The sequence below is a fragment of the Saccopteryx bilineata genome, chromosome 4 (assembly GCF_036850765.1).
Source record: "Saccopteryx bilineata isolate mSacBil1 chromosome 4, mSacBil1_pri_phased_curated, whole genome shotgun sequence".
NCBI classification, from domain to species: domain Eukaryota; kingdom Metazoa; phylum Chordata; class Mammalia; order Chiroptera; family Emballonuridae; genus Saccopteryx; species Saccopteryx bilineata.
The window spans coordinates 130,914,873-130,942,636 of NC_089493.1; the positions used below are offsets into that span (position 1 = coordinate 130,914,873).

Sequence of the window (27,764 nt, forward strand, 5' to 3'; positions counted from 1 at the left end):
ACTTGCGCCCTTCTTTATCAAGTTCCTACAGGTCTGGATAAGAGAAATCACTAGGATTACCTACAATCAAATGCTCCTACACTCCTATCCCCAATCCCCCAAGGAGAACTTCACGAGGGAAATATCAAATAGGTAGGGATGACAGCAGGAAGAAGCCGCCCCTCAGTCCAAGAAGTTTCCTCCTGAATGTTCTCCAAACCCCCTTCCTTTTAAACCACACATACTCAGTCCTTCTAAAACTTATACCAACAGGTTCCCTGTCTCTAAAAATCTCCACATGTCCTCCCATTCGAGAGGAACCAGACCAGTACGTCTCATGAGACTCATCTAGGAAACCATGTATCACCATGTCACTCTGTCCACTTGGCACTCGCAGCAAGCAGCTAACAATTATTACCTTGCAAAATTATTTTACTTCCTCACTCAGGTTTTCGGAGACATTGCTTGGTTCAGACCTCATAGCACGGAAATTGACGACCTCCTTAACTGGATGGGGAACTTGGCTTGGCAAGGTTCTTTTCTTGAGTTCTCTCCAGAAAAAGCAATAATTTTCCAATTTTTTTCTCCTCTTTCTCCTCATCACCCTCACCGTATATTATAAAATTAATAACTGCCTTTCTTTTATATGTAACCACAGAGCTGAGAAATGATAGATATGTGTATTCCAAACTGCCCTCTTGATGTTCCACTTGGCTGCCTGACCCCACCCTTAATTACCGGACAGTCACCACTGGAACAAAGGAATTCCAGGAAGCTGGTCAATCACCCCAAAGACGAGTATTCCAGAAAGCCAAACATACCAGCACACCCTTGCTCGAGGCTATCCCCAACCTTATAAAGTTTTGCCTCAGTCTGTTTTGGGGCCCTTCTTCCAGGAGGAGTGCCCTGGCAGGTCTTTCTTCTCTAATAAAGCCTGCACATATGAAGTTTGAGCGTCATCTCATTCTTAGTGTCATCACAGAGTCCCAGAGGGTGAAGAGAAAGAGGGTGGGACGAAAAAGTATTGAAAGAAATAATGGTGCTTGACCAGTGGTGGCACAGCAGATAGAGTGTTGACCTGGGATGCTGAGGTCTCAGGTTCAGGATCCCAACGTCGCCAGCTTGAGCACAGGCTCACCAGCTTGAGTGTGGAGTCACCCGCTTGAAGCCCAGGTTGCTGGCTTGAGCAACTGGCTCAGCTAAAGCCCCTCCCCTGTTAAGGCACATATGAGATAGCAATCAATGAACAACTAAGGAGCTGCAACCACAAGCTGATCCTTCTTATCTTTCTCCCTTCCTGTCTGTCCCTGTCTGTCTGTCTCGCTCTGTAAAAAAATAAAAAACAAAAAAAACTATTTCTGCCAAAATAAATGAATTAGTAGAGGAAGGGGAGAGGAGGCAGAAATTCTAGTATGAAGGCAGCAAATCCTGACTATGATTCAGATATAGTTAAGAGGAGTGGACAAAAAAGGGGCCACATGCTACACCTGACAAGCTCAGGGTGGCTTGCATGGTGGCCCTGCAGGCTCAGACCTAAAGTAACCACACAGGATAGTCTGAACTCTGAACTAGAAGCAGTTCATGGTGGGTAGTCATGTCCTAGGGAGGTATTTTTCTCTAACAAAGGTCAATGCTTACCTTAATTGAGCCTGTCTGTTGTCTTTTTTGTATCTACAATAATATCCCTGATAACATGTGGGTAATCTTTTCCTGCCCCCTCAGGGTAGGTATTTCACTAGAGCTGGGACCAACAAACCCCTTCATGTTTTTATCATGTTAATTGTCAACTGTTAACTTTGCCAGCCTATGTAACTATATATCTATTCCTTTTACTTTTTATCTATTCCCAGAGATTTCCCCATTTTGCTTTCTCCTGTCTCCCTAATCTATCACCAATCAATTTCATGTAGCTCCCTTAGGGCTTCCCCTTTGATTCTGATATATAAAATACGTGATGAAACCGCCATTTTTTGGAGCATTTTCTCAACCCATCGAGATTTTGCTTCCCGGCAACTGCTGAGAGTTTGGCTCAAATAAACTCATAAAAATTCTTATAGGTTTAATGTTTCTCACATTGACAGATGAAATGCAAACTTCTTACAGAGACTTCCTGAGGCCTAACCGGACCTGAACTTGCTGTGTCGTCTGTCCTTACCCTCCTGTACTCTGCCAGCTACACGCCAGACACACAGGTCTTCCTTCACTTTCCCTCCTGTTGGGAAAATAAGTTTGTGATCTGTATTTTCTGGTTTTGCTCACTTTTTTACTTGTTTTTGTTTGTTTGTTTGTTTTGTATTTTTCTGAAGCTGGAAACGGGGAGGCAGTCAGACAGACTTCCACATGCACCCGACCGGGATCCACCAGGCATGCCCACCAGGGGGTGATGCTCTGCCCATCCGGGGTGTCGCTCTGTCCTGACCAGAGCCACTCTAGCGCCTGGGGCAGAGGCCAAGGAGCCATCCCCAGCGCCCGGGCCATCTTTTGCTCCAATGGAGCCTTGGCTGCGGGAGGGGAAGAGAGAGACAGAGAGGAAAAAGAGGGGGAGCGGTGGAGAAGCAGATGGGCGCCTCTCCTGTGTGCCCTGGCCGGGAATCGAACCTGGGACTTCCGCACACCAGGCCGACGCTCTACCACTGAGCCAACCGGCTAGGGCCTGGTTTTGCTCACTTTTATTGTTAAAGATGGCGCTGCCCTTGTGGGGTGGCTGATTACCTTCCTGCTTGGGAAGGGGCTTAGTTATGCTAATGTGTGCTGGAGGAGGGACTAGGAGGCCATTTTGAAAAAGAAAGACCACATTGTTGCAGGGAGGAGAGAAAGGCTATGTGGTTGCAGGGAAAGAGGCAGCCAAAATGGAGGTGCATAGAGGGGACTGAATGAGACTATTGGGCCTTTTATTCTAGGAAAAAAAAAAACGGAGAAAGTCAGTGGCTTTGGGAGCCCTGAGTGGAAAGGGAAGTGTTTCCCCGCTGTGTGTATTTTCTCACACATTGGTTGCGAGCAGGAATAAAGAACGGCCCAGAGCCTGACCTGTGGTGGCGCAGTGGATAAAGCGTCAACCTGGAAACACTGAGGTTGCCGGTTCAAAACCTTGGCTTGCCTGGTCAAGGCACATATGGGAGTTGATGCTTCCTGCTCCTCCCCCTTCTCTCTCTCTCTCTCTCCCCCCCTCCTCTCTAAAATGAATAAAAAAAAAAAAAAAATTAAAAAAAAAAAAAAAAAAAAAAAAAAAAGAACGGCCCAGAAATTCTTGGCTCTGTTGTTTCGTTACTGTCTGTATGAATTAAATGGGAACCTGCACGGGCCAGGCGGCTGTGATTGGGGCCGCAGCTACTGGCCCTACATCTCCTCCAGGACTTTGCACTGGCCTCCTGTCCACCTGGTGTGTTGTCTTTATTTATTTATTTAAAAAATAATATTAAGAGTTTATCATAAACTTGTTTCACAGGCCACAAGGAGGTAAAAGGACATGTATAGTTGTTTGGGAAACGGAGCTAAAGAGGGTGGAAATGAGTCTAGGACCTTGGCAGGTACACTGCCTGGGGAGGGTGCCCTGTAAAGGAATCAAGGCAATCTGATGAGACTCCAGTGTAACAACAAACAGGTCTGGGTCCATGACTCTGTGGAGCTACTTCTCTGTGTAGCCAATGGTCAAAGAAGTCCTTGGCCCTGGCCAATTGGCTCAGTGGTAGAGCCTAAGCCGGGCAAGCTGATGTCCTGGGTTTGAATCTCAGGGCACACAGAAGAAGTGCCCATCTGCTTCTCCACCCCTCTCCCTGTTGCTTCTCTTTCTCCTTCTCTCTTCCTCTCCCGCAGCCATGGCCCAATTGGAGCAAGTTGGCCTTGGGTGCTGAGGACATCTCCATGGCCTCCACCTCAGGCTCTAAGAAGAGCTCTGTGGCTGAGCAAAGGAGCAACGCCACAGATAGGCAGAGCATCTCCCCCTAGTGGACTTGCCTGGTGGATCCCAAGGGGAGCACATGTGGGAGTCTGTCTCTCTGCCTCCCCTCCTCTCACTGAATTAAAAAAAAAAAAGTCCTTGTATTCCTGGAGGGTATGTGCCCATTGAAGTTATTTTTCCAGAGGGGGTCCCCATTAGAAACTTTTTATTTTTTTACAGTGACAGAGAGAGTGAGAGAGAGGGATAGACAGGGACAGACAGGAACAGAGAGAGATGAGAAGCATCAATCATTAGTTTTCCGTTGCAACACCTTAGTTGTTCATTGATTGCTTTCTCATATGTGCCTTGACCGTGGGGCTTTCAGCAGACCAAGTAACCCCTTGCTCGCCAGCGACCTTGGGTCCAAGCTGGTGAGCTTTGCTCAAACCAGATGAGCTCGTGCTCAAGCTGGCAACCTCGGGGTCTCGAACCTGGGTCCTCCGCATCCCAGCCCGATGCTCTATCCACTGCGCCACCGCCGGGTCAGGGCCACGAGAGACTTCATATGAGGAGGTGGGATCATTATGCCTGGAGGGGGTGCTCCTTGCCCATGGCCAGCTGGGTACAGGGTTGGGGCCCCTGCAATACTAGCTGTGGCAGCATGTGTAGCAGCTGTGACAGCGCCTCTTCCTTGCAGAGGTATGACCTCCGCAAGGTGGGCAGGGATGGCCCACCACACCACCACCCCGAACCCCCACCCCTGCTCTCGACTGGCCCAGCAAGTCGTGTAGGAGCCTGGGACATGGGCTCATAAGCCAAGAGTCCTCTTCCAGCAGCTCCAGCAAGTGGCACTAGGGCAATGCCAGTCTCTAGGAGGAGCTCCCTCTACTGTCATTAAGACTAGGTTCTCTCAGCGAAGCTGCTCCAGACCGAGGACTCGCTCCTCTATCTGCCTGGGTTCTTTGGCTCCATCCAGGAATCATCTCAATCCCATTGAATGAGATTCAACTGCTTGTCCAAACCCGTAAAGGTGTCAGCGAAGATGCAGCCTCCCGCGGGACACATCTCATCCTGCAATCAGTGTGTGCAGCGTCTCGTGCCCTTGCCCACCGCCACGATGGCGGTTCTGATGGCTCCGATCCCCGCTGGCTCTGAGGGCTAAGCCTAAACATCCCTGTGGAGAGACAGTCCCTCACAGAACCGTCTGATGTGGGTTCTGCTTCTCCACTTGTTTTGTTTTGCTTGGCTGCCCGCAGGTGGTTATGCCGTTTCTGTTTATAAGTTCCATGTGACTGCGCGCTGATGCGCAGGGCCACCACTGGGTCCCCAGGGTTTATCGCGCACCTGAGCGCTCCCTGAGCACATCTAGAAGGAGCCTGGGCTTTAGGACGCGGTTGCGTTTCAGTCCCGACCCTGCCACTAGCCTGGTACCTCCCTAGCCACAGAGACAGCAGGACCGCGGACCTGAGCCCGGATCCCAATTCCGCCAGGTGACTGCCCCAAAGCCTTTTCCGCCACGCGGAGCCCCTCAGCCTGGGGCCCCCATCTGGAACTACACTTCCCAGCAGGCGCCGGGGTCGGAGCCGCGGCTCTCGGCGTGCTCTTCCGTGCGGACTTCCATCCTTAGTGGCGGCTGGTCGGCGGACAGAGTCGCGGAGCGCGGGGGCCGGGCGAAGACGACGTCGGGGGTGGGTACCGCGGAATGAGATAGGATGCGGTTGGGGGGCCCGTGGAGGAAGGGAATCGTGTGCACCGCGCACAGCCTGCGGGGGTGATTGTGGGGTCCGGGGAAGCCAGCTGGAGAAGGCTTGGCCTTCGCGTGACTAGGACTCTGGATCGAACTGTATCGGGTGCCAGGTCCCGGACAGCGCGAAGGCTGGGGAGTGAAAGGAGCCTGCCCTGGCCGAACGGCCCCCCTTTGCCCAGCCACATCTGCGCCTGCGATCTTGGCGCGGCTGGGGCAGAAGCAGGTGGCAAGCTGCCCTCTCGCGCTGGGTGGGCAGGGGTACGGAGAGGAGGCGCAGTGTGCTCCCCTCCGACCTCGGCGCGACTCGGGCGTGCCCTGCTCCGTCCTGAACCTTAGCCTGGAGCCCTTTTCTTCCTCCCTCGCAACCTCGGCCACCTGGCTGCAGCGCGCGTCCCTGGAGACACCTGCACCCCCCCCCCTTCCACCTGCCCTCGCTCTGGCCTTGGCTCGTTCTCAGGACGAGCTGGGGCTCTGGGCGTTAGTTTTCCCAGCTCCTAGCTGGGACCAGACCCTCCCTTCAGCGATGGAGGCAACAGATGGGGTCGGCACTGACGCGGGGTGGCGACCGAGCTGAGTTCCACTGGGGAGGAAGTGGAGGTGGAGGCAGACACCAGACCATAACCACTTCGGACTCGGGAGTGCAGCGAAGAAAACGTGTGTCTGAGGGAGGTGGGGAGGCTCCTCTGGAAAGGTGGTCAAGGCGGGCGGCTCAAGCGTTCCCAGACTAAGAGGACAGCAGAGTCAAGGCCTGAGGAAGGGAAGATCCCGGCGCTTGGAGCAGATGGTGGGGAGCCTGGGAAGAAATGAAGTGACAGTGTGGACCGAGGAAGGATCCTGCCTTTATTCTAAAAGCAGCAAGGGTTCCTGGAAGCCTGTGGTGGAAGGTGTTAGCATGCAGTCAGCTTCCCCAGCCTGAGCTCCCTAATGCCCTGGGCCTGCCCAGCATTTTATTTTATTTTATTTATTTATTTATTTATTTGTATTTTTCTGAAGCTGGAAATGGGGAGGCAGTCAGACAGACTCCCGCATGCGCCGGACCGGGATCCACCCGGCACACCCACCAGGGGGCGATGCTCTGCCCATCCGGGCGTCGCTCTGTGGTGACCAGAGCCACTCTAGCGCCTGGGGCAGAGGCCAAGGAGCCATCCCCAGCGCCCGGGCCATCTTTTGCTCCAATGGAGCCTTGGCTGCGGGAGGGGAAGAGAGAGACAGAGAGGAGGGAGAGGGGGAGGGGTGGAGAAGCAGATGGGCGCTTCTCCTATGTGCCCTGGCCAGGAATCGAACCCGGAACTCCTTCACGCCAGGCCGACGCTCTACCACTGAGCCAACCGGCCAGGGCTGTGGCCAGGCCAGAAGAATTTCTTGCCAAACGCAGCTGTCCACGGTACTCTCTGATCCTCAGGCCCTCCTCTGTAACCTGGAGGTGATAAATCCTACCTCACAAGGTGCACACCTGACCCAACCTGCAATCATCCTCCCCCACAGGGCCGGCCCATTCCCAGCACAGGATGCCTGAGAGCCCTGAGTTGCACCTGGCCAGCCACTTTGTGAACGAGGCATGCAGGGGGCTGGTGTTTGGCGGGTGTGTGGAGAAGTCACCTGTCAGCCGCAACCCTGAGGTGCCCTTTGAGAGCAGTGCCTACTACATCTCTGCCTCAGCCCGTGGCAAGGAGCTTCGCCTGACACTAAGCCCCCTGCCTGGGGCCCAGCCCTTACGGGAGCCGCTGGCCCTCATCTTCCACTTCGGCATGTCCGGCTCCTTCCAACTGGCACCCAGTGATGTGCTACCACCACATGCCCATCTGCGCTTTTACACCGCTCCTCCTGGACCCCGACTCACCCTCTGCTTTGTGGACATCCGCCGCTTCGGCCACTGGGACATCAGGGGCGAGTGGCAGGCAGGCCGTGGGCCATGTGTCTTGCTGGAGTACGAACAGTTCAGGTGGGTAGAGCCAGCCCCAGGTGTGCAAAGCACAGCCCTGGGCTCTGGGCCTGGCTGTTAATGCCTTGTTGGCCAACGAGGGGCCAGTCCCTGTCCCTCCTGAGCCTCAGTCCCTTCCTTTGTAGACCAAGACAGTTTAGTTCCCTGGGGACAGCTCCTTTTTTTTTTTTCCTTCGGTATTTTTCTGAAGTTGGAAACGGGGAGGCAGTCAGACTCCCGCATGTGCCCGACCGGGATCCACCCGGCATGCCCACCTGGGGGCGATGCTCTGCCCATCTGGGGCGCTGCTCTGTTGTAATCAGAGCCATTCTAGCGCCTGAGGCAGAGGCCATAGAGAAGCAATTCTCAACCTGTGGGTTGTGACCCCTGTGTTTTGGTCGTTCGACCCCTGCCGGGGTCACAACCCACAGGTTAAGAATCGTTGCCATAGGCCTGACCTGTGGTGGCGCAGTGGATTAAAGCATCGACCTGGAAATGCTGAGGTCGCTGGTTCGAAACCCTGGGCTTGCCTGGTCAAGGCACATATGGGAGTTGATGCTTCCAGCTCCTACCCCCTTCTCTCTCTCTGTCTCTCTCTCCTTTCTGTCTCTCTCCCTCTCTCTCTCTCCTCTCTAAAAAATAAATAAATAAAAATTAAAATAAAAAAAAAAACCTTACAAATGTGTGTAATTTAAAAAAAAAAATAAAAAAATAAAAAAAAAGAATCGTTGCCATAGAGCGATCCCCAGCGCCCGGGCCAACTTTGCTCCAATGGAGCCTTGGCTGTGGGAGGGGAAGAGAGAGACAGAGAGGAAGGAGAGGGGGAGGGGTGGAGAAGCAGATGGGCGCTTCTCCTGTGTGCCCTGGCTGGAAATCGAACCCAGGACTCCTGCACGCCAGGCCGATGCTCTACCACTGAGCCAACCGGCCAGGGCCAGCTCCTTGAACTAATGGATGTGGAAACTCAAAACCCATGTGGGAGGTGGTGGGGGAAGCAGTGAGCAGGTAGGTATGCCTGAGGACACAGCCAGTCACTGTGAGAGGTGAGGCTGGAGGCACCCCATACTGCTTCTTGGTGCTGTTGGTAGGCTAAGAAGAAAGGTGGAGGGCTTTAGGATGAGCTGGATGAAGTGTTTCAAGGTGGTGGCCTGGGACTGCCTAGTGACCTGGTTTCTGAATCAGGTTTTGTGGTCTCCCACATTCTGCCTGCCCACTAGTCTGTGTCCCACAATCTCTGTGACTGTCTCCCACCTGTGGGAGGGGTGACAGCCCTACCTGGGATGTGATGCAGGTCAAATAAGACGGCACAGTGTCAGTCACTTCCCTTCTTTTGGAAAGGAAATATAGGAGTCGGCTTTGTGCAAGGTCTTGATCTAGGTGTTGGGGGCACAGTAGTGATCAAGGTGGAAGGGGTCCCTGCTTTCAGAACTGAAGGTCAGACAGGGTAGGGCGGTGAGGAAACAACCTAGATGAATCCATATAGTCACATGAGAGCATGACTTTTGGCCAGGGAGTGGGGGGCACAAGGAAGGACCACTTTAAGAGGTGACATCTGAGCTCTAGAGGAAAAGCATTCAAACTGACCAGAATCAGAAACAAAGGCCTGGAGCACATTTGGAGGACCCTGCCTTTCTTGGTCCTTAGGAAACTTAGCTGCCCACTGGGGTGGGTTGGGCACATTTAGCACCACAGGAGGCATTTGACTCCTGGCCTTCCTGGGCCTGACCCCAAGTGTACCCCCAGGGGAACATGTGTGGTCCTGCCTCCTCCACTCGCCTCTCCTGGGTGTGTGCACTGGTGAGCTCTGCCCACTGGCTCTGCAGTTCCTCTCAGATGAGGAGCATCTCAGGTGTCTTGGCCCTACAGCTAGGGAGTCTGTGGGGATCTGCTCCCCCAGGGAGCTGGCCACCCAGGCAGACCTCCCACTCTGAACTTTACTTATGCCCCTTAGGCCCATCACTGAGTCCGTCCTGCCAGGACCCTTTTCCACAAGGAAACAAGATGCAGTTCTTCCCAGGGTTAAGGGCAGATCTGTGACCCCTCGAGGTGGGGCCTTCACTAGCCAGAACTCCCCCCCCCCCCACCGCTGCACAGAGCTGGTACCAGCCTCCTTAAAATCTTTAGGTCTTGAGGAGAATTGACCCTTCCACCCTGACCAGATAGCTCAGTTGGTTAGAGGATCATCTCAAAGCACAGAAGTTGCCAGTTTGATCCCTGGTCAGGGCACATACAGGAACAGGTTGATGTTCCCGTCTCTCTAAAATCAATAAAATAAACATTAAAAAAAAATTTTAAAAAGCTCTGGCCGGTTGGCTCAGTGGTAGAGCGTCGGCCTGGCGTGCAGGAGTCCCCGGTTCGATTCCCGGCCAGGGCACACAGGAGAAGTGCCCATCTGCTTCTCCACCCCTCCCCCTCTCCTTCCTCTCTGTCTCTCTCTTCCCCTCCCACAGCCAAGGCTCCATTGGAGCAAAGTTGGCCCGGGCACTGAGTATGGCTCTATGGCCTCTGCCTCAGGCACTAGAATGGCTCTGGTTGCAACAGAGCGACGCCCCAGATGGGCAGAGCATCGCTTCCTGGTGGGCATGCCGGGTGGATCCCGGTTGGGCGCATGCGGGAGTCTGTCTGACTGCCTCCCCGTTTCCAACTTCAGAAAAATACACACACAAAAAAATTGATCCTTCCATATCAACCCTTCCTGTCTAACCATCCAGGTGTCTAGACAGGGAGCACTAGACTGCAGGCACACCTGAAGTCCTGCCTTCACCTTGCTCTCAAAAATGCCTGGAGTCTGAGGCACTCTGGTGACACCCATACAACAGATGCAGGCTAATGTGTGGCCCCTTGAAGTCGCTGCTTTTGGTTGGAATTTTTCACTTTTTTTTTTTTTTTTTTTAAGTGAGAGCAGGGAAGGCAGAGAGACAGACTATTGCATGTACCTTGCTTGGGATCAACCCAGCAAGTTCACAAGTGGGTGATGCTCTGCCCATATGGTGCATGAGCTATTTTAGCACTCAACACAGAGGCCAGAAAGCCGTCCTCAGCACCCAGGGCCAACTTGCTCAAATCAATCGAGCCATGGCTGCAGGAGTGCAAGAGAAAGGGGGTGGGAAAACAGATGGTCACTTCTGTGTGCCCGGACTGGGAATTGAGCCTGGGATGCTCTACCACTAAGCAAACCTGCCAGGGCCATTTTTTACCTTCTGTAATGAAGTAAAACCTTATATTGTTCTCATTTAACAAACAGGAAAACAGGTTCCCACTGCCAAAACAGCACTTATGCTAGGAGAGCACTGGGACTCCCAGTTTCCTTCCCTTGCACCCAGAACAGGTTCTCCCAGCCCCTCCCCCATCCCATGGTGCGGTGGGGGATGAGAGAATGGGTCTCATGTGCTCAGGCCATGTCCCCTCCAGGGAGAATGTGTTACGAAACCTAGAGAACAAGGTGTTTGACAGGCCCATCTGTGAGGCCCTCTTGGACCAGAGGTTCTTCAACGGCATTGGCAACTATCTGCGGGCAGAAATTCTATACAGGTCAGCAGGCAGGCCATGGGCATGGGGGCTGGTGTGGGTGGGTGCCCACATCCCCACTACTGAGCGTGGCTCCCTTCCCATCCACGGCAGGCTGAGGATACCCCCGTTTGAGAAGGCCCGCACTGTTCTGGAGGCTCTGAAGCGACAGAGGCTGGTGAGGATGCAGGGTGCCAGTGAGGGAGGGCTGCTGGCTAGGTGGGCTGGGTGTCTCCAGCATAACCCAAGCAGATCCTTAGTTTTTCCTTCTCTACAATGGCATGTGCACCGGGGAGGAGGGGGATGAGCTGTGTCCTGCCAAGCTCAGGAAGTTCTGTTCCTGGTGGGGTCCACTGCCTTCTGAGTGGCCCTACCTCACGCTGACGGCCAGGCCCTGCCCCTGCCCCTTCTCCAGAGCCCGGAGCTGACAATGAGCCAGAAGATAAGGGCCAAACTGCAGAACCCAGACCTGCTGGAGTTGTGCCACTCAGTGCCCAAGGAAGTAGTCCAGTTGGGTGAGAACTGGGAAGCAGAGATGGCCAACTGCCTCTACTTCAGCGTATTAGAGAACGCTGGGACAGTTGCTGCCACTCCCTGGGCCTGGTTCCCTGCCTGGGGAATGGGAGTTTGTAGACCTTGCTGTTGCTAGAAGGACTTGGCCTCCTCATTTGTCAGTTGCCTATGTCCTCCAAGCTTCCCATGAGACAGGCAAGACAAATACTCGGTCCACTCCAGGATGGGCAAGCGATGGCCTAGCGGGGAAGACAGCAGCCGAGGTCACAGCTGGAGAAGGGAGAGCCTTGGCCCCTGACCTAGTCCATCAGGCTCCCCCTTCTTCCCAGCCTGAGTCTGACCTCTGACCTTTGCCTGGCTCCTCTGTCCACAGGGGGCAAGGGTTACGGGCAGGAGAGTGGGGATGAGGACTTTGTGGCCTTTCGAACCTGGCTGCAGTGTTACAGAATGGCGGGCATGAGCTCCCTGCGGGACCGGCAGGGTCGCACCATCTGGTTCCAGGTTTGGGCCCTAATGCTTACTCAGGCAAACAGAGATCCCAAAGAGGCAGGTGTAGCAGACACCTGGGGTCATAACCGGGCAGGAGATGGGCTTTCTATCTGGGTTCCCAAGTGTCACACTGTCCCTGAGTGTCTAAGCCTTTCCACTGCTAAACCCCGCCCCTTCTCTGAACCCAATGGATCCAGCTAGTGGAGCAGCCCAAAGCAGGGTGAAGGCAGTCAGAGAAGCTTCCTAGGGTAGGAACAGTGCAGACTGAAAAAGACAGGTGTGAGTCCTATCTCTTCTAGGGAAAAGCAACCCCTGCCCCATCCAGGCTGATTTCTGAATTCTTCCCATTCCACTTTAGGGGGATCCTGGACCTCTGGCACCCAAAGGTAAGCTACTCCTAATAGAGTAAGCTAAGAGAGCAGAGAGGGTTGCAGTAGTCCCTGGTCCCCATCCCAACTCCAAGAGTCGCCCCAGAATGGGAGGGTAGAATGCCACAGAAAGGGCTCAAGGCCACAGAACCTTGCAACCCCAGCATCAGTGTCCTTCAGGGCGTAAGTCCCATAAGAAGAAATCCCAGGGAGCACAGCGGATGTCCCGAGGACAAGACGGAGGTATGGCTCCCTGCTCCTAACGTCCCCTGCACTCCCCTGCCCTGGCCGTATCTCCTCAGGCCCAGCTTTTGGGCAACTGACTTCGGTTGACAGTGGGGGGCATGGTGGGTTCTAACCAGCCTGAACTCTCTGAGCACCCCAGGAACTTGTGTATCCTCCACCGAGGACTCTCCACCCCCAAGCAAAGTCTCTTTCAGGACACAAAGGGCACAGAGAGGCCTTCATAAGCAAACGACAGCAGCTGGAGGGGCCCAGCCTCCAACAGGATCCAAAAGTCCCCCGAGTCACTGGGAAAGGGAAAAGGAAGGGGCGAGGGGCAAGCTCAGGTGGGCCTTCCTCAGTACCCTCCCCTGGGGGTGGGAGGGGCACCCCAAAAGAGTCTTTCCAGAAGAATTGGGGGGCAGCATGGGCAGGAATTACAGGTGGGCAGAGGTGAGGTCCTCACCTGTGATCTGAGCTGCAACCTCACCTGTCCTTAGGTGGCTGCAGACCCCCCAAAATTGAGATAGATTCCCCATCTGTGGAGCCTGAGGGGACTTCAGCCTCTTAGGAGGATGACCTCCTTGTTGGCATCTCCCCTTCCCATTGCCTTGTCCTGGATTGGGGGGCTGGATACCTGTGGCCCTGTGGCTGTTCCCAACGGTTTTTAATTGTAGGCCACCATTACCATTTTTTAAGCTCATATGAAAGATGCTGTATTTAAAAAATAAAATAAAAAATTGATACACTTTTTGGGCTAGCTCTAGAGGTCTGGCATGGCCAGGTTAGGAGGGCCTGTTGCCTGGCTCTGAGTACCAAACAGCCACATGATCACTAACGCAAGCTGAGCCCACCCCAGCCCCCAAAGCCTGGCTCTCTATAGGGACAGCCCCTTGGAGATGCGGCAGAGACCCTGACCCTGGTGCTCTCCTCCAAGGGGGCTTTGTGTCCATGCTCTCCCCTTGTGGTGATTGATACCCCCCCCCTTCTCATGGGGGCTGCAACCCAGATCCTGTACACACAGACACCTTAGATTTTGCCCCTTCCCCCAGATGCTTGGGAAAAAAATCTCCCCCCACAGCGTGAGGATGGACCCAAAGGGGAGAGAGTGGGAGTCACCAGCAGGGTCCTGAACCAAGGATTTATTGTTCAATTGTCTGGGAAGGCAGCCCCAGAGCCTTCCATGAACAGTGCCCACTGTCAGGGCTCAACTCGGTGGTGGCTGCAGCACAAGCAACAGGGACTGCACTTGGAAGGGAGTAAAGGTCAACTTCAGGCGGGCATCCCTAAGGGGCAGGTGGCCAGCAGGGTCTCGCTGCTCCAGGAGGTTGCAGCTGTGGAACAGGAGGGACCATGAGGATCCAGTGAGAGCAAGACCCCCCCCCCCACCCTACACCTGGCACCCCACTCACAGGACAGCCTCCTGAACTGGCAGCCACGTGTACAGCCAGCAGTCCACGTGGCTACCGTGGGCCTCATACAGCCTGAGCACCAGCGTGTGGCCCTGGGGGCTGGTCTCGGCCTGCCGAGGGGAGGGGATGGTGGGTGGGGCTGTGGCAGACCTCAGACACCACCCACCCTGGCCCAGCTTGACCCAGACCCAGCCCTTGCCTGCTTGACCGTCTCTAGCACCACAGCAGGTGAGGACACATAGAAGGCGCTCCAGGAGGCCGTGGGCACTGGGCCCAGGGTAGGCAGCACCAGCAGCGGGAAGTTGAGGCTGTAGGCTGCTTGGATGACGCCTGCATCCTGGAAGGAGCCTGGCACAGGCCAGGAAGGGATGCGTGGTGCAGAAGTGGGTAGGGGCACAGGGCTGTTTTTCCCACCAACCGCTGGAGAAACCCAGGCTCAGACAGGGGCAAAGGGGCGAGGTAGCACTCACCCTTGTGCGGCATCAGTGCATATGTGAACTCATGGCGCCCTATGTCAGCGGTGGCATCGGGGGACTTAGGCGCCCGCAGGCTGCAGGGAGGGGGAAAATGGGCCAGGCTGGAGTTTGTTTCAGAAGACCCACACCCCCATGCCACCCCACACTGGCCTCAGGCCTGCGGGCACACCACTCACAGCGAGAGGCTGAGGACGCTGCCCCTGACTGATGCACCGTACTTGCAGTCATTGAGCAGGGCCAGCCCAAAGCCATGCTCTGACAGGTCCATCCAGCGGTGCGCCCACACCTGGGGGCACATCCCAGATCCGCTTGGTGGCCCTGCCTGCTCCTTTTGCTCCCATCATGAAGTGAGGGCCAGCTCTGGGCCCCCAGGACCAAACTCCAGCTCTCACAGGAGGAGGCCTGGACACACCACCCACTCTGCCTATGCTTAGTCCCTCACCTGTGAAGTGGGGAGAATAGTACTTGGCTCACCAAATAGACACAGGCATCAAACTAAACAACAAAGCATTTAACACAATGCCTGGTACATGTGTTAGGAACCAGCAAATACTGCTCCTCCCTACACTGTCCCGATTCCACACAACTAGTACCCCCTACCCTGCCAGGGAGAATCCAACCCTACGCCACCCCCTGCACCCACGTCAGACCTCAAATCGAGCCCAGTCCCAAGAGGTGTTGTAGTGGGTAGGCCGCTGTAGGTGCCCAAACTGGATCTCATAGGTGGCCTGGGGGCTCCGAACACGGGCAGGGACCTCCACCTTCAGGAATTTGTGGGCTTCATGCCAGTGTACCTGGAGTAGGGTACAGGTGAGGGGAGAGGCCTGGGCTGGCCCTCCCTACTAGACATACCTGGAGAGACGGCCACCCCCCATCCCCTGCTACCTCAGTGTGGAAGCGGACATAGGGGCAGCCCATGTCCAGCACGACCTCCTGGCTGAGCCGACTGTTAGGGCTGATCTGCAGTAGGAACCATGCACTGCCCCTCAGGCCACCTTCAGTGCCCACTGCCAGGGTCCCCGCCTGACCCAGCACTGGCTTCCTGGGGGCAAAGGTGGGAGGCAGTAAGCCAGGATCAGCTGATAGAGGGACCCCAATAGGCTTGTATGCTCCCCAACACCCTGCCCACCCGCACCGTGTCTCCAGGTGGTAATCCATGACATCCCATGCATCCCAGTATAGGGGGATGTCGTCAAACAGCACAAACTGGTTCCCCACGGCGCCCTCAGCAATAGCCTCCCTGGAAGGAGATGGGGATTGGTGCTTCACAACTGGATGGCCTCAGTCTCTCCAGGTGCTCGATGTGTGGGGGGGGAGGCCAGGGTAGGTAGGGACAGGGGCTCCCCAGTCCAGAGCCACTGCTGGGCTGTTGTGGGCAGTGCTGTGGCCAGGGAACAGTGGGGATGGGGGTCTAGGATCCACCTGCCAGACCATGGAAGAGGGCAATGAGAAGCTGGCACCTGCCAGAGGCCACCAGCACCAGGGACGTCAGGCGACCAGTCGGGTCCAGTCTCACGCGGATGATGCCGTTGTCCAGAGTCACAGAACCATCAGTCTTGGCAGAAAGGGTCCTTGAAACTGAGTTGGCAGGGGCTTCCCACACTAACAGCAGCGCCCCCCTTGCCCCACTTCATTACTGGCTCCAGCCTGGGTAGCTCAGGACCCCTGAGTTAAGGATGTTCCTGGGCAGCCCTGCCCCACCCCAACTTCTTGGCACTCACCTCTTGCACAACAAACACAGGCTGTTGGGGCAGCAGAGGCTGTTGTGAGGTGGGGGCAGGAGCAGGAGCATAACCCATGCTGGGCACTTTCACCAGGGCTGGAGATGAGGCCTGGGCATCAGTGCAGCCTCTCTGACTTCCGGGAGCCTCGCTCCGGGATGGGGGGTTACTCCTGCTACTCTCCAGCTTGGGACACCCCAGGGTAGTGTTCCCAACTCTCAGTCTGGCCTCCATCCCTCTTGCAGTAAGCAGTAGGGACCCATGTTCCCAGAGCATACCTAGGTTGTGGGCCCCGCCAGGCCTGGGCAGGGCCAGCACTTCTGTTCGATTCCAGGGCAGCGTGTTGATGATGAGGAGGCCCTCGGGACCTGGTTCCCCTGCACACAGGGCTTTGGCCGCAGAGCTGAGAAGTGTGTTGCCATGGGAACGGATGTCTGAGGAGAAACCGGTTGGTCACAAGAGGGCAATGGGTCTGTGATGACCTGACTGTCCTGCAGGTGGAAGACACTTCAGGCTCGGCCCCGGTGTTGGAGCGTTCTCAGCCTAACCTTCGTAGTGGCACATGGCTTCCTCTGCCACCAGTTGAATGCAGCTCCCAGTGACCACGTCATGAAACTGGTTCAGAAGCAGTAGCCTGCAGGTCAAGGGCAGGGATGAGGAAGGCCAGGAGGGTGGGGAGAGTGAAGACTGAGGGGCAGCCACAGAAGCATCTGGGGAGAGGCGAGTGGTGACAGGGCAGGGCCAAGCTGACCTCCAGAGGTCCTGTAGCTCTGCTGCTGGGTACAGGAACTGGGCACTGCGAGCCAGGGCCAGGCTGCTGAGCAGCTCCACATCGTGCAGGATGCGTTCACACTCCCGGTTCCCCTTCTTGATCTAAACCCGGAAAGCGGGGGTGAGAAGGGTGTCCCAAGTCCGCTCAAGCCAGCACACCTTCCAGAGCCCACCCTGGCTCACGGCCCGATGGCTGCCTGGGGCCTCCTGGATAAAGCCTCTGGTGAGTGATGTCCCAAATGCCTCTTGCACTCTATGCACCCTCCTCCAGGCCTGACCCCACCTTCCCTTACACTTCTCTCAGTTCAGTTCCTCCTTGGAGCACAAGCCTCCTGCCCCTGATCTGGGCGGGCTCTATCCCGATTCCTTCATAACCCCTACGGATCAAGGGCACACCTTCCCTGCTCGGCTGAGGAAATAGCTCCTGACCTGGGCATGGGTGGTGTAGGTGCCATTATGCAGCTCCAGGAAGAGCTCCCCAACCCATGTGCACAGCTGCCCTGAGTCGTTGTCCAGTGCAGAGAAGAGTCGCACCGGAGAAGACAGCTGTACCCTGAGGGAGACTGCATGCTGTGTCTCCCAGCCTTGGGGGCCATGTGGCTCACCCTTCATCCAACCCAGAGAAGACATGAGATCCAGCCCCCAAAGGAGCTGTCCCCAGAATGCTGTCTCCACAAAGCCAGCTCTGGAAATCCCAGGAGAGTTCTCTCAGGTGACTTTAAGCCTGTTTCCAGCCTCAGCTCCCCCGCCACCCCATCCCCAAGGCAGAAGCTGGGAGAAGCCCATAGTCCAGAAGTGGAGCAGGACAGGCCCATTGGAAAGGGTTTCCAATGTCTGAGCAGAAAGAAGGGCTCAGGGCAAGGGCTGAGTGAGCAGCTCAGTGAGGGCTGTGGTGGGCCAGGCCTGACCTGGGCAGCCCATCTGTATTATATAGACGCTTCAAGCGGTCCACCATGGTCTGGGTGGGGCCACCGCCCCCATCCCCAAAGCCGAAGAGGAAGGCACTGTGGTTGGTCCGCCCTTTGTCCCGGTTTTTGGCCACGGTCTTTAGCACCTGGACAGTCAGAGGCAGGTCAGTATGGTTCAGCCTAGGACGGGACACCCAGTCTTCTCCAGCCTACCTCCTTGCCCCCACCTTGACCACCAGGTGCTTTCTCACCTCCTCCACAGTGCCCTCCATCCCGTATGAGTCACCAGGTGGGAAGTGGGCCAGCACACGGGAGCCATCCAGCCCTTCCCAGAAGAAGGTATGGTGCTGCAGGCAGGCAGAGGCACAGGCAGAGAGAGGCTCATGTGAGGGCTGAGGCAGAGTTGTGCCTTCTGGTCCTACCATACCCCTTGTGTGACCCTGGAGGAGGCATGCCCTCTCTGGGTGGGGGTCTGTCCAGGAACTCTAAATAAGCCTGGGGAGAGATGAATGGGCCAGGTGGGACCCAGGCCCACTCAAACGTGATCCCCTTGAGTCTGCTCACCGGGAATGTGTTCACCAAGTTCCAACTCAGTTTTTGGGTCAGGAAATGCCTGATACCACAGCCGCGCATGATCTGGGGAAGCTGTGCTGAGTAGCCAAATGTGTCTGGCAGCCAGAACTGTGGGAAAAGGGCCTCTGGGGCATGGGAACAGGGATCCTGTTGGAATAGCCCTGCCGCAGCCCCCCTCTCTCCAGATCAGGCTCCAGTCTCACCTGCTGGAAGGCACAGCAGCCCCCAGCCTACCTCAGAGCATGTCTTCCCAAACTCCTGCAGGAAGAAGTTCTGGCCCTGCAGGAACTGCCTCACCATGGCCTCCCCACTGGGCAGGTTCCCATCCTGGCGGTGAGGGAAGAGGGGTCAGCCAGGGTCAGCATCAGCTGGGGAAGATGCAGGAGCTCAGGCTGCCCTACCCCATCAGGAGAACCCTGGGCCCTGACCCAGGGCTTATGGCTAGCACCCAGGAAGCATCCATCCCCTGGCTTCACATCTGACCATCTACCTGCTGGAGGTGAGTTTGAAATGGGTCATGCAGATAGCACCCCACAGTACTTAAGACCCTCCTCCCTCTAGGAGTCCCAGGCCTTGTCACAGAGGGGTTGTTAAGGGCCTGCAGAACACCGAGGAGGGGAATCCATGACACTGTGGCCCTACGCTGAGGGTGTGCAGACTGCACTTACCATCTCCACCCAGGTGCCCCCCACGGGCACAAACTGACCACGGCAGGCGAACTCCTGAAGCCGGGCGTACAGGCCAGGGTAGTGGCTCTTCACCCACTCGAGCTGCTGTGCCTGCGAGGCACAGGGGCAGGAGTTACACCAGAAGTGATCAGAACCCCATCTAGGGTCAAGTATCTGGGCCCAGTGGGCAGTGGAGGGTGGGGAAGAACCCTGTCCCTTGGGCTGGGGTGGCCCTCAGAACCCCACTCTTGGACCTGCTGGGCTTCTGGGTGTGCCCACATGGACACCCCTCTGACCTGAGAGCAGACAAAAGTGAACTCAGGGTTCTGCTCCATGAGCTGCATGGCTGTTGCCCAGCTCCGGGCGCACTTCCGCACGGTCTCCTTGAAGGGCCATAGCCAGGCTGGATGGGGAGGTGGTAGAGGGTGGAGGGAGGACACCAAAATCCTCAGCTCTACACAGACATCCAGAGCCACCTCTGTCCTCCAGCAGCCCGAGCAGGCCCAGCCTGGGCCTCTAGGGTCTCCCTAGTCCTATTCCTATCCCAGCCACTTTGCCCACAAAGCCCTGTGGCATTGCTCTCTTCAGATCACCCCTGTGAGGTGGAAGCAGGGGTAGGAAAGGGAGGCTCCAAACCCTGGACTAGCCTCATCCATGAGGGTTAGATGCCCCCAGAGAGAATCCTATCAGATGGCTATCCCAGAACAGAGGGCACAACTCACCAAGATGGACCTTGCCTGGTCAGTAGTCCTAGATGAAGCACCTCAGCTCCTTGATCACCAGGCCAGAGCCACCACCCTCCACCCAACACATTGGCATATCAGAGAAAGTCCTCACTCTGTTATCCTGTTATCCAGAAGCTTTAGCTGCATCAGAATCAGCACCTTTGGGAGCTCATGAAAAATTGTGGATTTTGGCCCTGGCCAGTTGGCCCAGTGGATAGAGCGTTGGCCCAGTGTGAGGATGTCCCAGGTTTGATCCCTGGTTAGGGCATCCCTCCTCCTCCTCTCTCTTCCCCTTCTCACAGCCAGTGGCTCGACTGGTTTGAGTGTTGGCTGCGGGTACTGAGGATAGCTTGGCTGATTTCAGCATCGGCCCCAGACGGGGTTACTGGGTGGATCCTGGTCAGGGTGCATGTGGGGGTCTATCTTCCCTCCTCTCATTTAGAAAAAAAAAGTGGATTTCCTGTAAGTCTCATAGATACTGTAAATTCATTAGGTTCAGAACTGAACCCTGGACCCTTCCAAGAAAACCCCTCTATGACTTCCACATTGATCATCTCTGATGACAGGGGCACTCAAAAAAACTCTTAGTCGTCCTCACTCAGCTCATGGCCACCTCCTCCGAAAAGCCCTGCTTGAATTCCCTCAACCCAGTTGGGTTAAATGCCTCTTCTGGGCTCTCCAGTCCCCCATACTTCCCTCCATCATGGTCCCAACTGTGTCCATTTTGATCATCAGTCTCTATAAACATGCCCTCCAGGCCTGACCTGTGATGGCACCGTGGATAAAGTGTCAACCTGGATTACTGAGGTCACCGGTTCAAAACCCTGCACTTGTCTGGTCAAGGCACATATGGGAGTTGATGCTTCCTGCTCCCCCGCCCCTCTAAAATGAAAAAAAAAAAAAAAAAAAAAGTGCCCTCCAGTATCCAGTGTGGGTCACATGGGGCATCAGATTTTGTTGAAAGAATAAATGAAACTATGCCTAGCAAAGCCCACAGTTCAGCCGCTTCCCCATTTTACAAGTAGAGAGGCTGAGGCCCGAGAGGGGCAAGAACTCGCTGAGGACCCAGAGCACAGCCAGGGCTTTGTGGTAACTCCTGCCTGCCCCAGCCAACCTGGCTAGCTGCCCCCCTACCTGTGTCGATGTGGCAGTGCCCCATGGCATGGATGGTATGCTGGCTTTCACCGCCATGTTGGCCAAAGAACCTGGAGGCCAGGTCCTGGGCCACCGGGAAGGTTTCGGGTTGGGCAGGGTCACAGACGTTCACAATTGCGTTGGCTGTGTACAGGGCCTGGAAGCTGCGCTGATCGTCTTCCCCGAGGCCCTGCAGCAGGGTCTGTCTCTTAATCCCCATCTCTAGCAGGCGGAATCCCCAGAACTAGGCCCAGCTGATCTCCAAGGGTCCTCAGCCGAGCTCTTCCCTACCTACTTTACCCATTCATGCTGGTTCCCTTGCTCAGGACTATGTCCCTTCTCCCCTTTACACAGGGGAGCCTGCCAACTCTAGGGCAGCCAGAAACACTCCTTATCCTGCATTCCTGACAATCTGACCCAAGAAACAACCTGGCTGAAGTTCTAGAGAGTGACCAGGAGGGGTAGAGTGTCCAGTACCTTGGCCATGCCCAGCAGCAGCTCCAGATCCACCAGGAGCTTGTGGACATCCCGGTGGAACAAGGCCAGCTCAGCCCGGCTCACCTGGAACCTCTTCTCTGGATCTGGGGCAGCGATCAGGGTGCTCTTTCCAGCCCCCAGGAGCCCGTTGCAGGCAACTTCCACATACAGGGTCAGGCTACAAGTGTGGGTAAGCAGTCTTAGGCCAACAGACTGGCAGAAACCTCTGGGGGAATGGGGAGGGAGGATGGAGGAGGCATCCAGATGACCCTCCCCATTGACCTCCAGGATCCCACAATAGGTCAAGTCTGTGTGCAAGAGATTCCCAGTAGGAGTACCAGCCTGAGCCCACGTGGTGATGAGAGCTCTACCATGGCTAACAAGAACAAGCAGCCCAGACTGGGACCGTGGGAGCCACATTGCCATTCAGCCTCCTGTTCCCAAAGCTGGCTTTACAAAGCACTGCCTCAGTCTCAGAACTCTTTGCATATTAAAAACATGTGTGGAGGCCCTGGCCGGTTGGCTCAGTGGTAGAGCATCGGCTTGGCGTGCAGGAGTCCCGGGTTTGATTTCCGGCCAGGGCACACAGGAGAAGCGCCCATCTGCTTCTCCATCCCTCCCCCTTTCCTTCCTCTCTCTCTCTTCCCCTTTGCAGCCAAGGCTCCATTGGAGCAAAGTTGGCCTGGGCGCTGAGGATGGCTCCATGGCCTCAGCCTCAGGCGCTAGAATGGCTCTGGTCTCGAAAGAGCAATGCCCCAGATGGGCAGAGCATCGCTCCCTGGTGGGCATGCCGAGTGGATCCCGGTTGGGCGCATGTGGGAGTCTGTCTGACTGCCTTCCCGTTTCCAACTTCAGAAAAATATTAAAAATATTATAAAAACATGTGTAGACCTCCCACAGCAGATACCCACTGGTTAACAGAGGGCAGGCTGTTCTTTGGGGTAGCATGTTGGGCATCAGGGCCATTCCTGACCCCTTCCCACCCACTGCTAGGTCTGGAACAAAGTCCTCACAGTGAGCCCTCAGTGTCTTCTTAGAGCCCTATTTGGTTTTGTAATCGTCTACGCATGTGTAAGTCCCCTTGCGGTAGAGGCCCACATCAGTCTCCAGCACAGTCCCAGAGTCTGAAAGCATCAGACACAGTGTTCTATAAATGTTATAAGATGTGAAGAATAGTCATCTCTAGGTGTGGGATAAGTGGAGGTATTTACTTCTTTGTGCTTTTCTTGTAAGAAGGCAAATTCTTTTTATAGCCAGGAAACAAAAATCCTGCTTTTAAAAAATAAACTTTGCCTGACCAGGCGGTGGCACAGTGGATAGAGCATCGGACTGGGATGCGGAAGACCCAGGTTTGAGACCCCAAGGTTGGCAGCTTGAGTGCGGGCTCATCTGGTTTGAGCAAAAGCTCAAGCTTGAGCCCGAGGTTGCTGGCTCAAGCAAGGGGTTACTCGATCTGCTGAAGGCCCGCAGTCAAGGCACATGGTAGAGCAATCAATGAACAACTAAGGTGTTGCAATGTGCAATGAAAAACTAATGATTGATGCTTCTCATCTCTCCGTTCCTGTCTGTCTGTCCCTGTCTATCCCTCGCTTTGACTCTCTCTCTCTGTCTCTGTAAAAAAAACAAAAAGAAAAAGTTAAAAAATAAACTTTGAGCCTGCCAGGTGGTGGTGCAGTGGACAGAGCACTGACCTGGGATGCTGCGGACCCGGTTCAAAACCCTGAGGTCACCAGCTTGAGTATGGGATCATGGTAGCTGGCTTGAGCCCAAAGGTTGTTGGCTTATGCCTAAAGTCGCTGGCTTAAGGAAGGGCTCACTTGTTCTGCTGTAGCCCCCCGGTCAAGGCACATATGAGAAAGCAATCAATGGACAACTAAAATGCTGCAACTATGAGTTGATGCTTCTCATCTCTCTCCCTTCCTGTCTGCCTCTCTCTCTCTCTCTTTTTCTTTTCTTATTCATTTTAGAGAGGAGAGAGAAAGGGAGAAAGAGACAGAGGAGAGAGAGAGGAGAGAGAGACAGAGAGAGAAGGTGGGGAGGAGCTAGGAGCATCAACTCCCATATGTGCCTTGACCAGGCAAGCCCAGGGTTTCGAACCGGCGACCTCAGCATTTCTAGGTCGACGCTTTATCCACTGCACCACCACAGGTCAGGCCTCTCCCTCTTTCTTGCTAAAAACAAAACAATACAAACCTTTGAGATTTGAGGATGTACTAGAAGTGAACTAGAGTGTACTAGAAGTGAGTGTGTATCTAAGATCATTCCAGACCCTACCTTCCACTAATGTGTCCTCCCCCACTGATGTCCCTTCCTCCACAGCCCTTGGTCAACCAGGGCACAGGGATTCACTCACCTCCGGGGGTCTCCTTCTCCTAGCCTGTCAGTCAGGACATAGCTGGTCTTATCCCCCTCTTTGGTCAAACCCTGATGGAAATGGAATGAAAGAGGGCCTGAGGCTTTTGAACAGTTCAAGACCCCCTACCTGTCTCTAGCTTTGTCTTCTCTTTTCCAGACAAGGCCAAGATTGATAACTCAGGGACTTCTGGTACCAGGTGCCCCAATCCTGATGGCAGCCAGCACCATGACTTATCAAATGGTACCAGCAGAAAAGCCCCTGGTCTTATGGAAAGGGTCTTCAGCAGGCATCAGGAGACTTGGTATGGCTTCTGGTGGCCTCTGTACTCCTGAGATATCTAAAGAGAAACTCTATAAAGTCAGGGACAAGTTTCTCTCACTCCCTGCTATATCCCCAGTGCTTAGTATAGGGCCTAACCCGGAGAGGGCACTCAAGAGACATCCACTGAGCCAATGGAGAGAGGGCTCTGTCATAAAGGTAGGACAATAGCCCTACCTTGAAAGTCCAATTGGAAGTTGTGCGAACTGAATAAGTGAACTAACCTCTACATGTTTCAAGCTTCTTAATCTATAAAGGGTTAAAAAAATCCAGCACATAGGATTATGAATATATTGTTAGATGCATAAACAAGACACTTAGTAGTGGTTCTATCTGGGGAAGAGGGGTTTAATTTTTACTTTAGGCCCTGGCTGGTGGCTAAGTGGGTAGTGTTGGCCTGGCCTATGGGTGTCCCAGGTTCAATTCCTACTCGGGGCACATGGTAGAAGGGACCATCTGCTTCTTCCCTCCACCTCCCCTTTCTCTCCCTCTTCCCCTCCAGCAACCAGTGGCTCAACTGGTTCAAGCATTGGACTTGGGCAGTGAGGATGGCTCAGTTGGTCCATGTCAGACTCAGGTGGTAAAAATAGCTCAGTTGATTCAAGCAGCAGCCCAGACAGGGGTTGTCAGGTGGATCCTAGCCAGGTGCATGTGAGAGTCTGTCTTACTATCTCCCTTCTTCTCACTTAAAATTTTTTTTTCCGCCTGACCAGGCGGTGGCGCAGTGGATAAAGCGTCGGACTGGAACGTGGGAAGACCCAGGTTCGAGACCCCAAGGTTGCTAGCTTGGGTGCTGGCTCATCTGGTTTGAGCAAAAGGCTCACCAGCTTGAGCCCAAGGTTGCTGGCTCGAACAAGGGGTTACTAGGTCTGCTGAGGGCCTGCAGTCAAGGCACATATGAGAAAGCAATCAATGAACAACTAAGGTGTTGCAACGCACAACAAAAAACTAATGATTGGTGCTTCTCATCTCTCCGTTCCTGTCTGTCCGTGTCTATCCCTCTCTCTGACTCTGTCTCTGAAAAAAAAAAAAAAAATTTCTTTATATTATTCAGAACTGTTTGAAAGTTTTCCCCATAGTAAATATTATACATAATAAAAACAAGCAATAAAAACTAAAAATAAAAAGTGATGTGGTCTGCAAAGCTAGCAGTCTGGCACCTAGCAGAGGGTTAATAAATGGATCTGCTGTACTTATTATGGTACTTGATTAGTAACTATTTTCAGCCCAGAATGAGAAGGTAGGCAACTGAATGGCAGGGTTGGTTTAGGACTAAATTATGTTGTGACCCAAAAGCCATCCATTTAACCTACCCTATATTAGAGGGACTGAAGCAGCAACTTCCCCAATCCTGAAATCCTGATACTGCCCTGCAGATAGAGCCCAGAGCTGAAAGGTGGCCATGCCTGTACCCAGTTCAAGGCCCCTTACCTGGACTGGTTCCCCATCACGCCACACCAGGCCTTCTCCATCACTTTCCCAGCGAAGGTGAACTTCCTGACCTACCCATGCCTCTGGGATGGTCAGCTCCACCCGGAACCAACAGGTCCACCACCTGCAAGAGAGGCAGTTGGACGGGCCTCAGGGTGGAAGCCCTGTTCTTCGATGAAGAGTCTGTAGGGGCTTAAGCCTTTCTCTGTGCATCACAAGGTATTCAGAGTTGACTGACAAGAAAGGAGCAAGGTGGCCTAACCAGGCACAGTGGATAGAGCATCGGACTGGGATGTAAAGGACCTAGGTTCAAGACTCTGAGGTTGCCAGCTGGAGTGCGGGCTCACCAGCCTGAGTGCGGGGTCGCTGGCTTGAGCAAGGGGTCACTTGTTCTGCTGCAGCCCCCCCCCCCCCAGAGTTGTAGCTCCCCAGTCAAGGGAAGGAGGGAAGGAGGGAAGGAGGGAGGGAGGGAGGGAGGAAGGAAGAAAAGAAAGGAGAAAGGAAGGGAGGGAGGGACGGAGGGAGGGAGGAAGGAAGGAAGGAAGAAAAAAAGCGTATGCAGAAGGTGGGGGAATAAGGCAGAGGAGTCAGGCTTTATGAGCTGCCCTTGAATGCCGAATTTCCTACTGGGCGTCCAGACCCCGGGAGAAAGGGGTTAGGAACTCTTCCGTGAAGCCAACAGAGGGTGCTGCGCAGCCCCAACTGGCTGTTCAGGGCCAAGGGCTGACAGACCACGGAGGTGTGGCCGGTAGCCTGAGAGTCCAGAGACGTTCCCCGGCCCCGCCCTGGTCCTGGGCGTTACCCACGTGGGTCCGAAGCTGTCGCCGACCTGTGCAGGGCGGAAGTCCTGCTGGACCGCCACCTGATAAGGAAGCCTCTCGGGCGTCAAAAAGCTGGAAAGCGCGGCCACTGGGCAGCTGTCCCCGAAGAGCCTGGGCAGGAGGAGCCGGTGGGCGCACGCTCGGAGCCTGGTCTCTGCCATGGGCAGCCGGCGGGTGGGACGCGCGACCGCCGCCCCGCTGCCCCACGCGCGGCGTCCCGCCCTCCCGCTCTCCCCCAGGCCGGGCCGTCCGCCGAGGGCGGTGCTGTGGCCCCGGCTGAGCCCGCCCGGGAAGGACGGTGGGACGCGGGCACGGCAGCCGGCGCCTGGACAGGGCCACACCTGCCGCGCAGGTTGCAGTCGGTGAAGTAGAGAGGCGACACGAACTTCTCTATCCGCTCCAGCGCCGTGCGCCGATGCTTCAAAGCCGGCGCCGCCATGGCCGCCGCGTGGCCCTCCCCCGGAAGGTCCCGGCCCCACCAGTGCGGCTGTCCCAAGGTTCCGGGTCTAAGCTTGCGGGCCTCCTTTATGCAGCACCCCTGCTGTCGGAAGCACGCTGCTGTCGGAAGCACGCTGCCCGGAACTGTGAGCCGCGCGCAGGCGCTTCCGGGGCATTCTGGCTCCGCGGGCGGGCAGGTCACCGGGTCGGATGGCACTCGGTTTTTCCAAACTACCGGGACAGACATGGAACCGTGAAACGCGGCTGCAGCAGATCGCAGTCTCGGCATCGCGGTGGGAGCCCGGCCCTCTAGTCCCGGCGTGGCCACTGTTAACGCGAGAGCCGGAACTCCGAGAATGCAGGGCTAAGGCAGGGTCGTGTACCGGGCGACCTCCACTTCCTCCACCACCCGCTGTGTGTGTACGGCTGTCGGTCGTCACCAAGGACGCTGGAACTAGTTTGATTTGAGATGGCCCGTTAGTCATGGCATCCAAGACCCCGATAGACAGGGGTCTTGTTACAGTTACAGACAGGGCTGGAGCGCAGAGAGGTGCAACGCCAGACACCTCTAATTGCACTGTCACGTCACCCTAGCAACCCACTGGCAGCTTTCCCCCTCCTAGGATCCTCGGAGAGTTCTTGTCTATACAACCACAACTAAGAAAAATATATACACAGCACTAGCCCTTGTATCTTAAGGAAAATACTGACCAAATCAAATTTACACTTCAAATGCAAATCACAAGTAACTGAGGACACAATATCCAACATAATTTAGAATAAAAAACCGGCTGTACTACAGGCTGGGTGTCAGGCCACCCGAGGGATAGAAACTGCTTGTGAAAAAACCCTGCCTGTGGCCCAGGCCGGTTGGCTCAGCGGTAGAGCGTTGGCCTGGCGTGCGGGGGACCC

At 55.2% G+C, this 27,764-nt stretch overlaps 2 protein-coding genes across 5 annotated transcripts; one reads left to right on the top strand and one right to left on the bottom strand.

Moving 5' to 3' along the window:
- The first annotated feature begins 5,439 nt into the window (after positions 1-5,439).
- Positions 5,440-13,374, top strand: NEIL1 (nei like DNA glycosylase 1). Its single transcript, XM_066278233.1, is given in 12 exon segments — positions 5,440-5,544; positions 6,086-6,257; positions 7,089-7,545; positions 10,936-11,055; positions 11,146-11,209; positions 11,447-11,546; positions 11,918-12,045; positions 12,392-12,419; positions 12,582-12,644; positions 12,787-12,877; positions 12,879-12,970; positions 13,124-13,374. Coding segments are annotated over 11 exon segments (1,332 nt in total). The 5' UTR covers positions 5,440-5,544; positions 6,086-6,139; the 3' UTR covers positions 13,195-13,374.
- Positions 13,375-13,750: 376 nt separating this feature from the next.
- Positions 13,751-27,178, bottom strand: MAN2C1 (mannosidase alpha class 2C member 1). Of its 4 annotated transcripts, XM_066278244.1 has the most exons (26): positions 26,756-27,177; positions 26,400-26,525; positions 25,594-25,717; positions 23,842-23,912; positions 21,489-21,666; positions 21,012-21,201; positions 19,449-19,555; positions 19,153-19,263; positions 18,719-18,811; positions 18,476-18,592; positions 18,163-18,258; positions 17,912-18,057; positions 17,433-17,556; positions 16,984-17,105; positions 16,781-16,866; positions 16,511-16,666; positions 16,233-16,330; positions 15,972-16,066; positions 15,647-15,751; positions 15,397-15,553; positions 15,162-15,305; positions 14,688-14,797; positions 14,506-14,585; positions 14,235-14,383; positions 14,036-14,145; positions 13,751-13,957 (listed from the first exon to the last, which is right to left on the bottom strand). In XM_066278244.1, exons 1-26 carry the CDS (start codon positions 27,139-27,141, stop codon positions 13,831-13,833), a joined length of 3,408 nt encoding a protein of 1,135 aa, XP_066134341.1. In that variant the 5' UTR covers positions 27,142-27,177; the 3' UTR covers positions 13,751-13,830. The 4 variants fall into 4 exon arrangements, 2 of the variants coding, with proteins under 2 accessions (XP_066134341.1, XP_066134342.1); XR_010731463.1 differs by lacking the exon at positions 14,235-14,383 and having other exon boundaries at positions 26,756-27,178; XM_066278245.1 differs by lacking the exon at positions 26,400-26,525 and having other exon boundaries at positions 26,756-27,178.
- Positions 27,179-27,764: the final 586 nt, after the last annotated feature.

Bases quoted from the DNA above. Each gene is read 5' to 3' on its own strand.
- MAN2C1 (XM_066278244.1), bottom strand. From the start codon at position 27,141: ATGCCGAGACTGCGATCTGCTGCAGCCGCGTTTCACGGTTCCATGTCT. The intron at 23,913-25,593 runs GTAAGGGGCCTT...CATTTCCATCAG, and splicing joins GTGATGGGGAACCAGTCCAG to GGTTTGACCAAAGAGGGGGA. The intron at 18,593-18,718 runs GTAGGCTGGGGG...CTTTTCCCACAG, and splicing joins TTGGGAAGACATGCTCTGAG to TTCTGGCTGCCAGACACATT.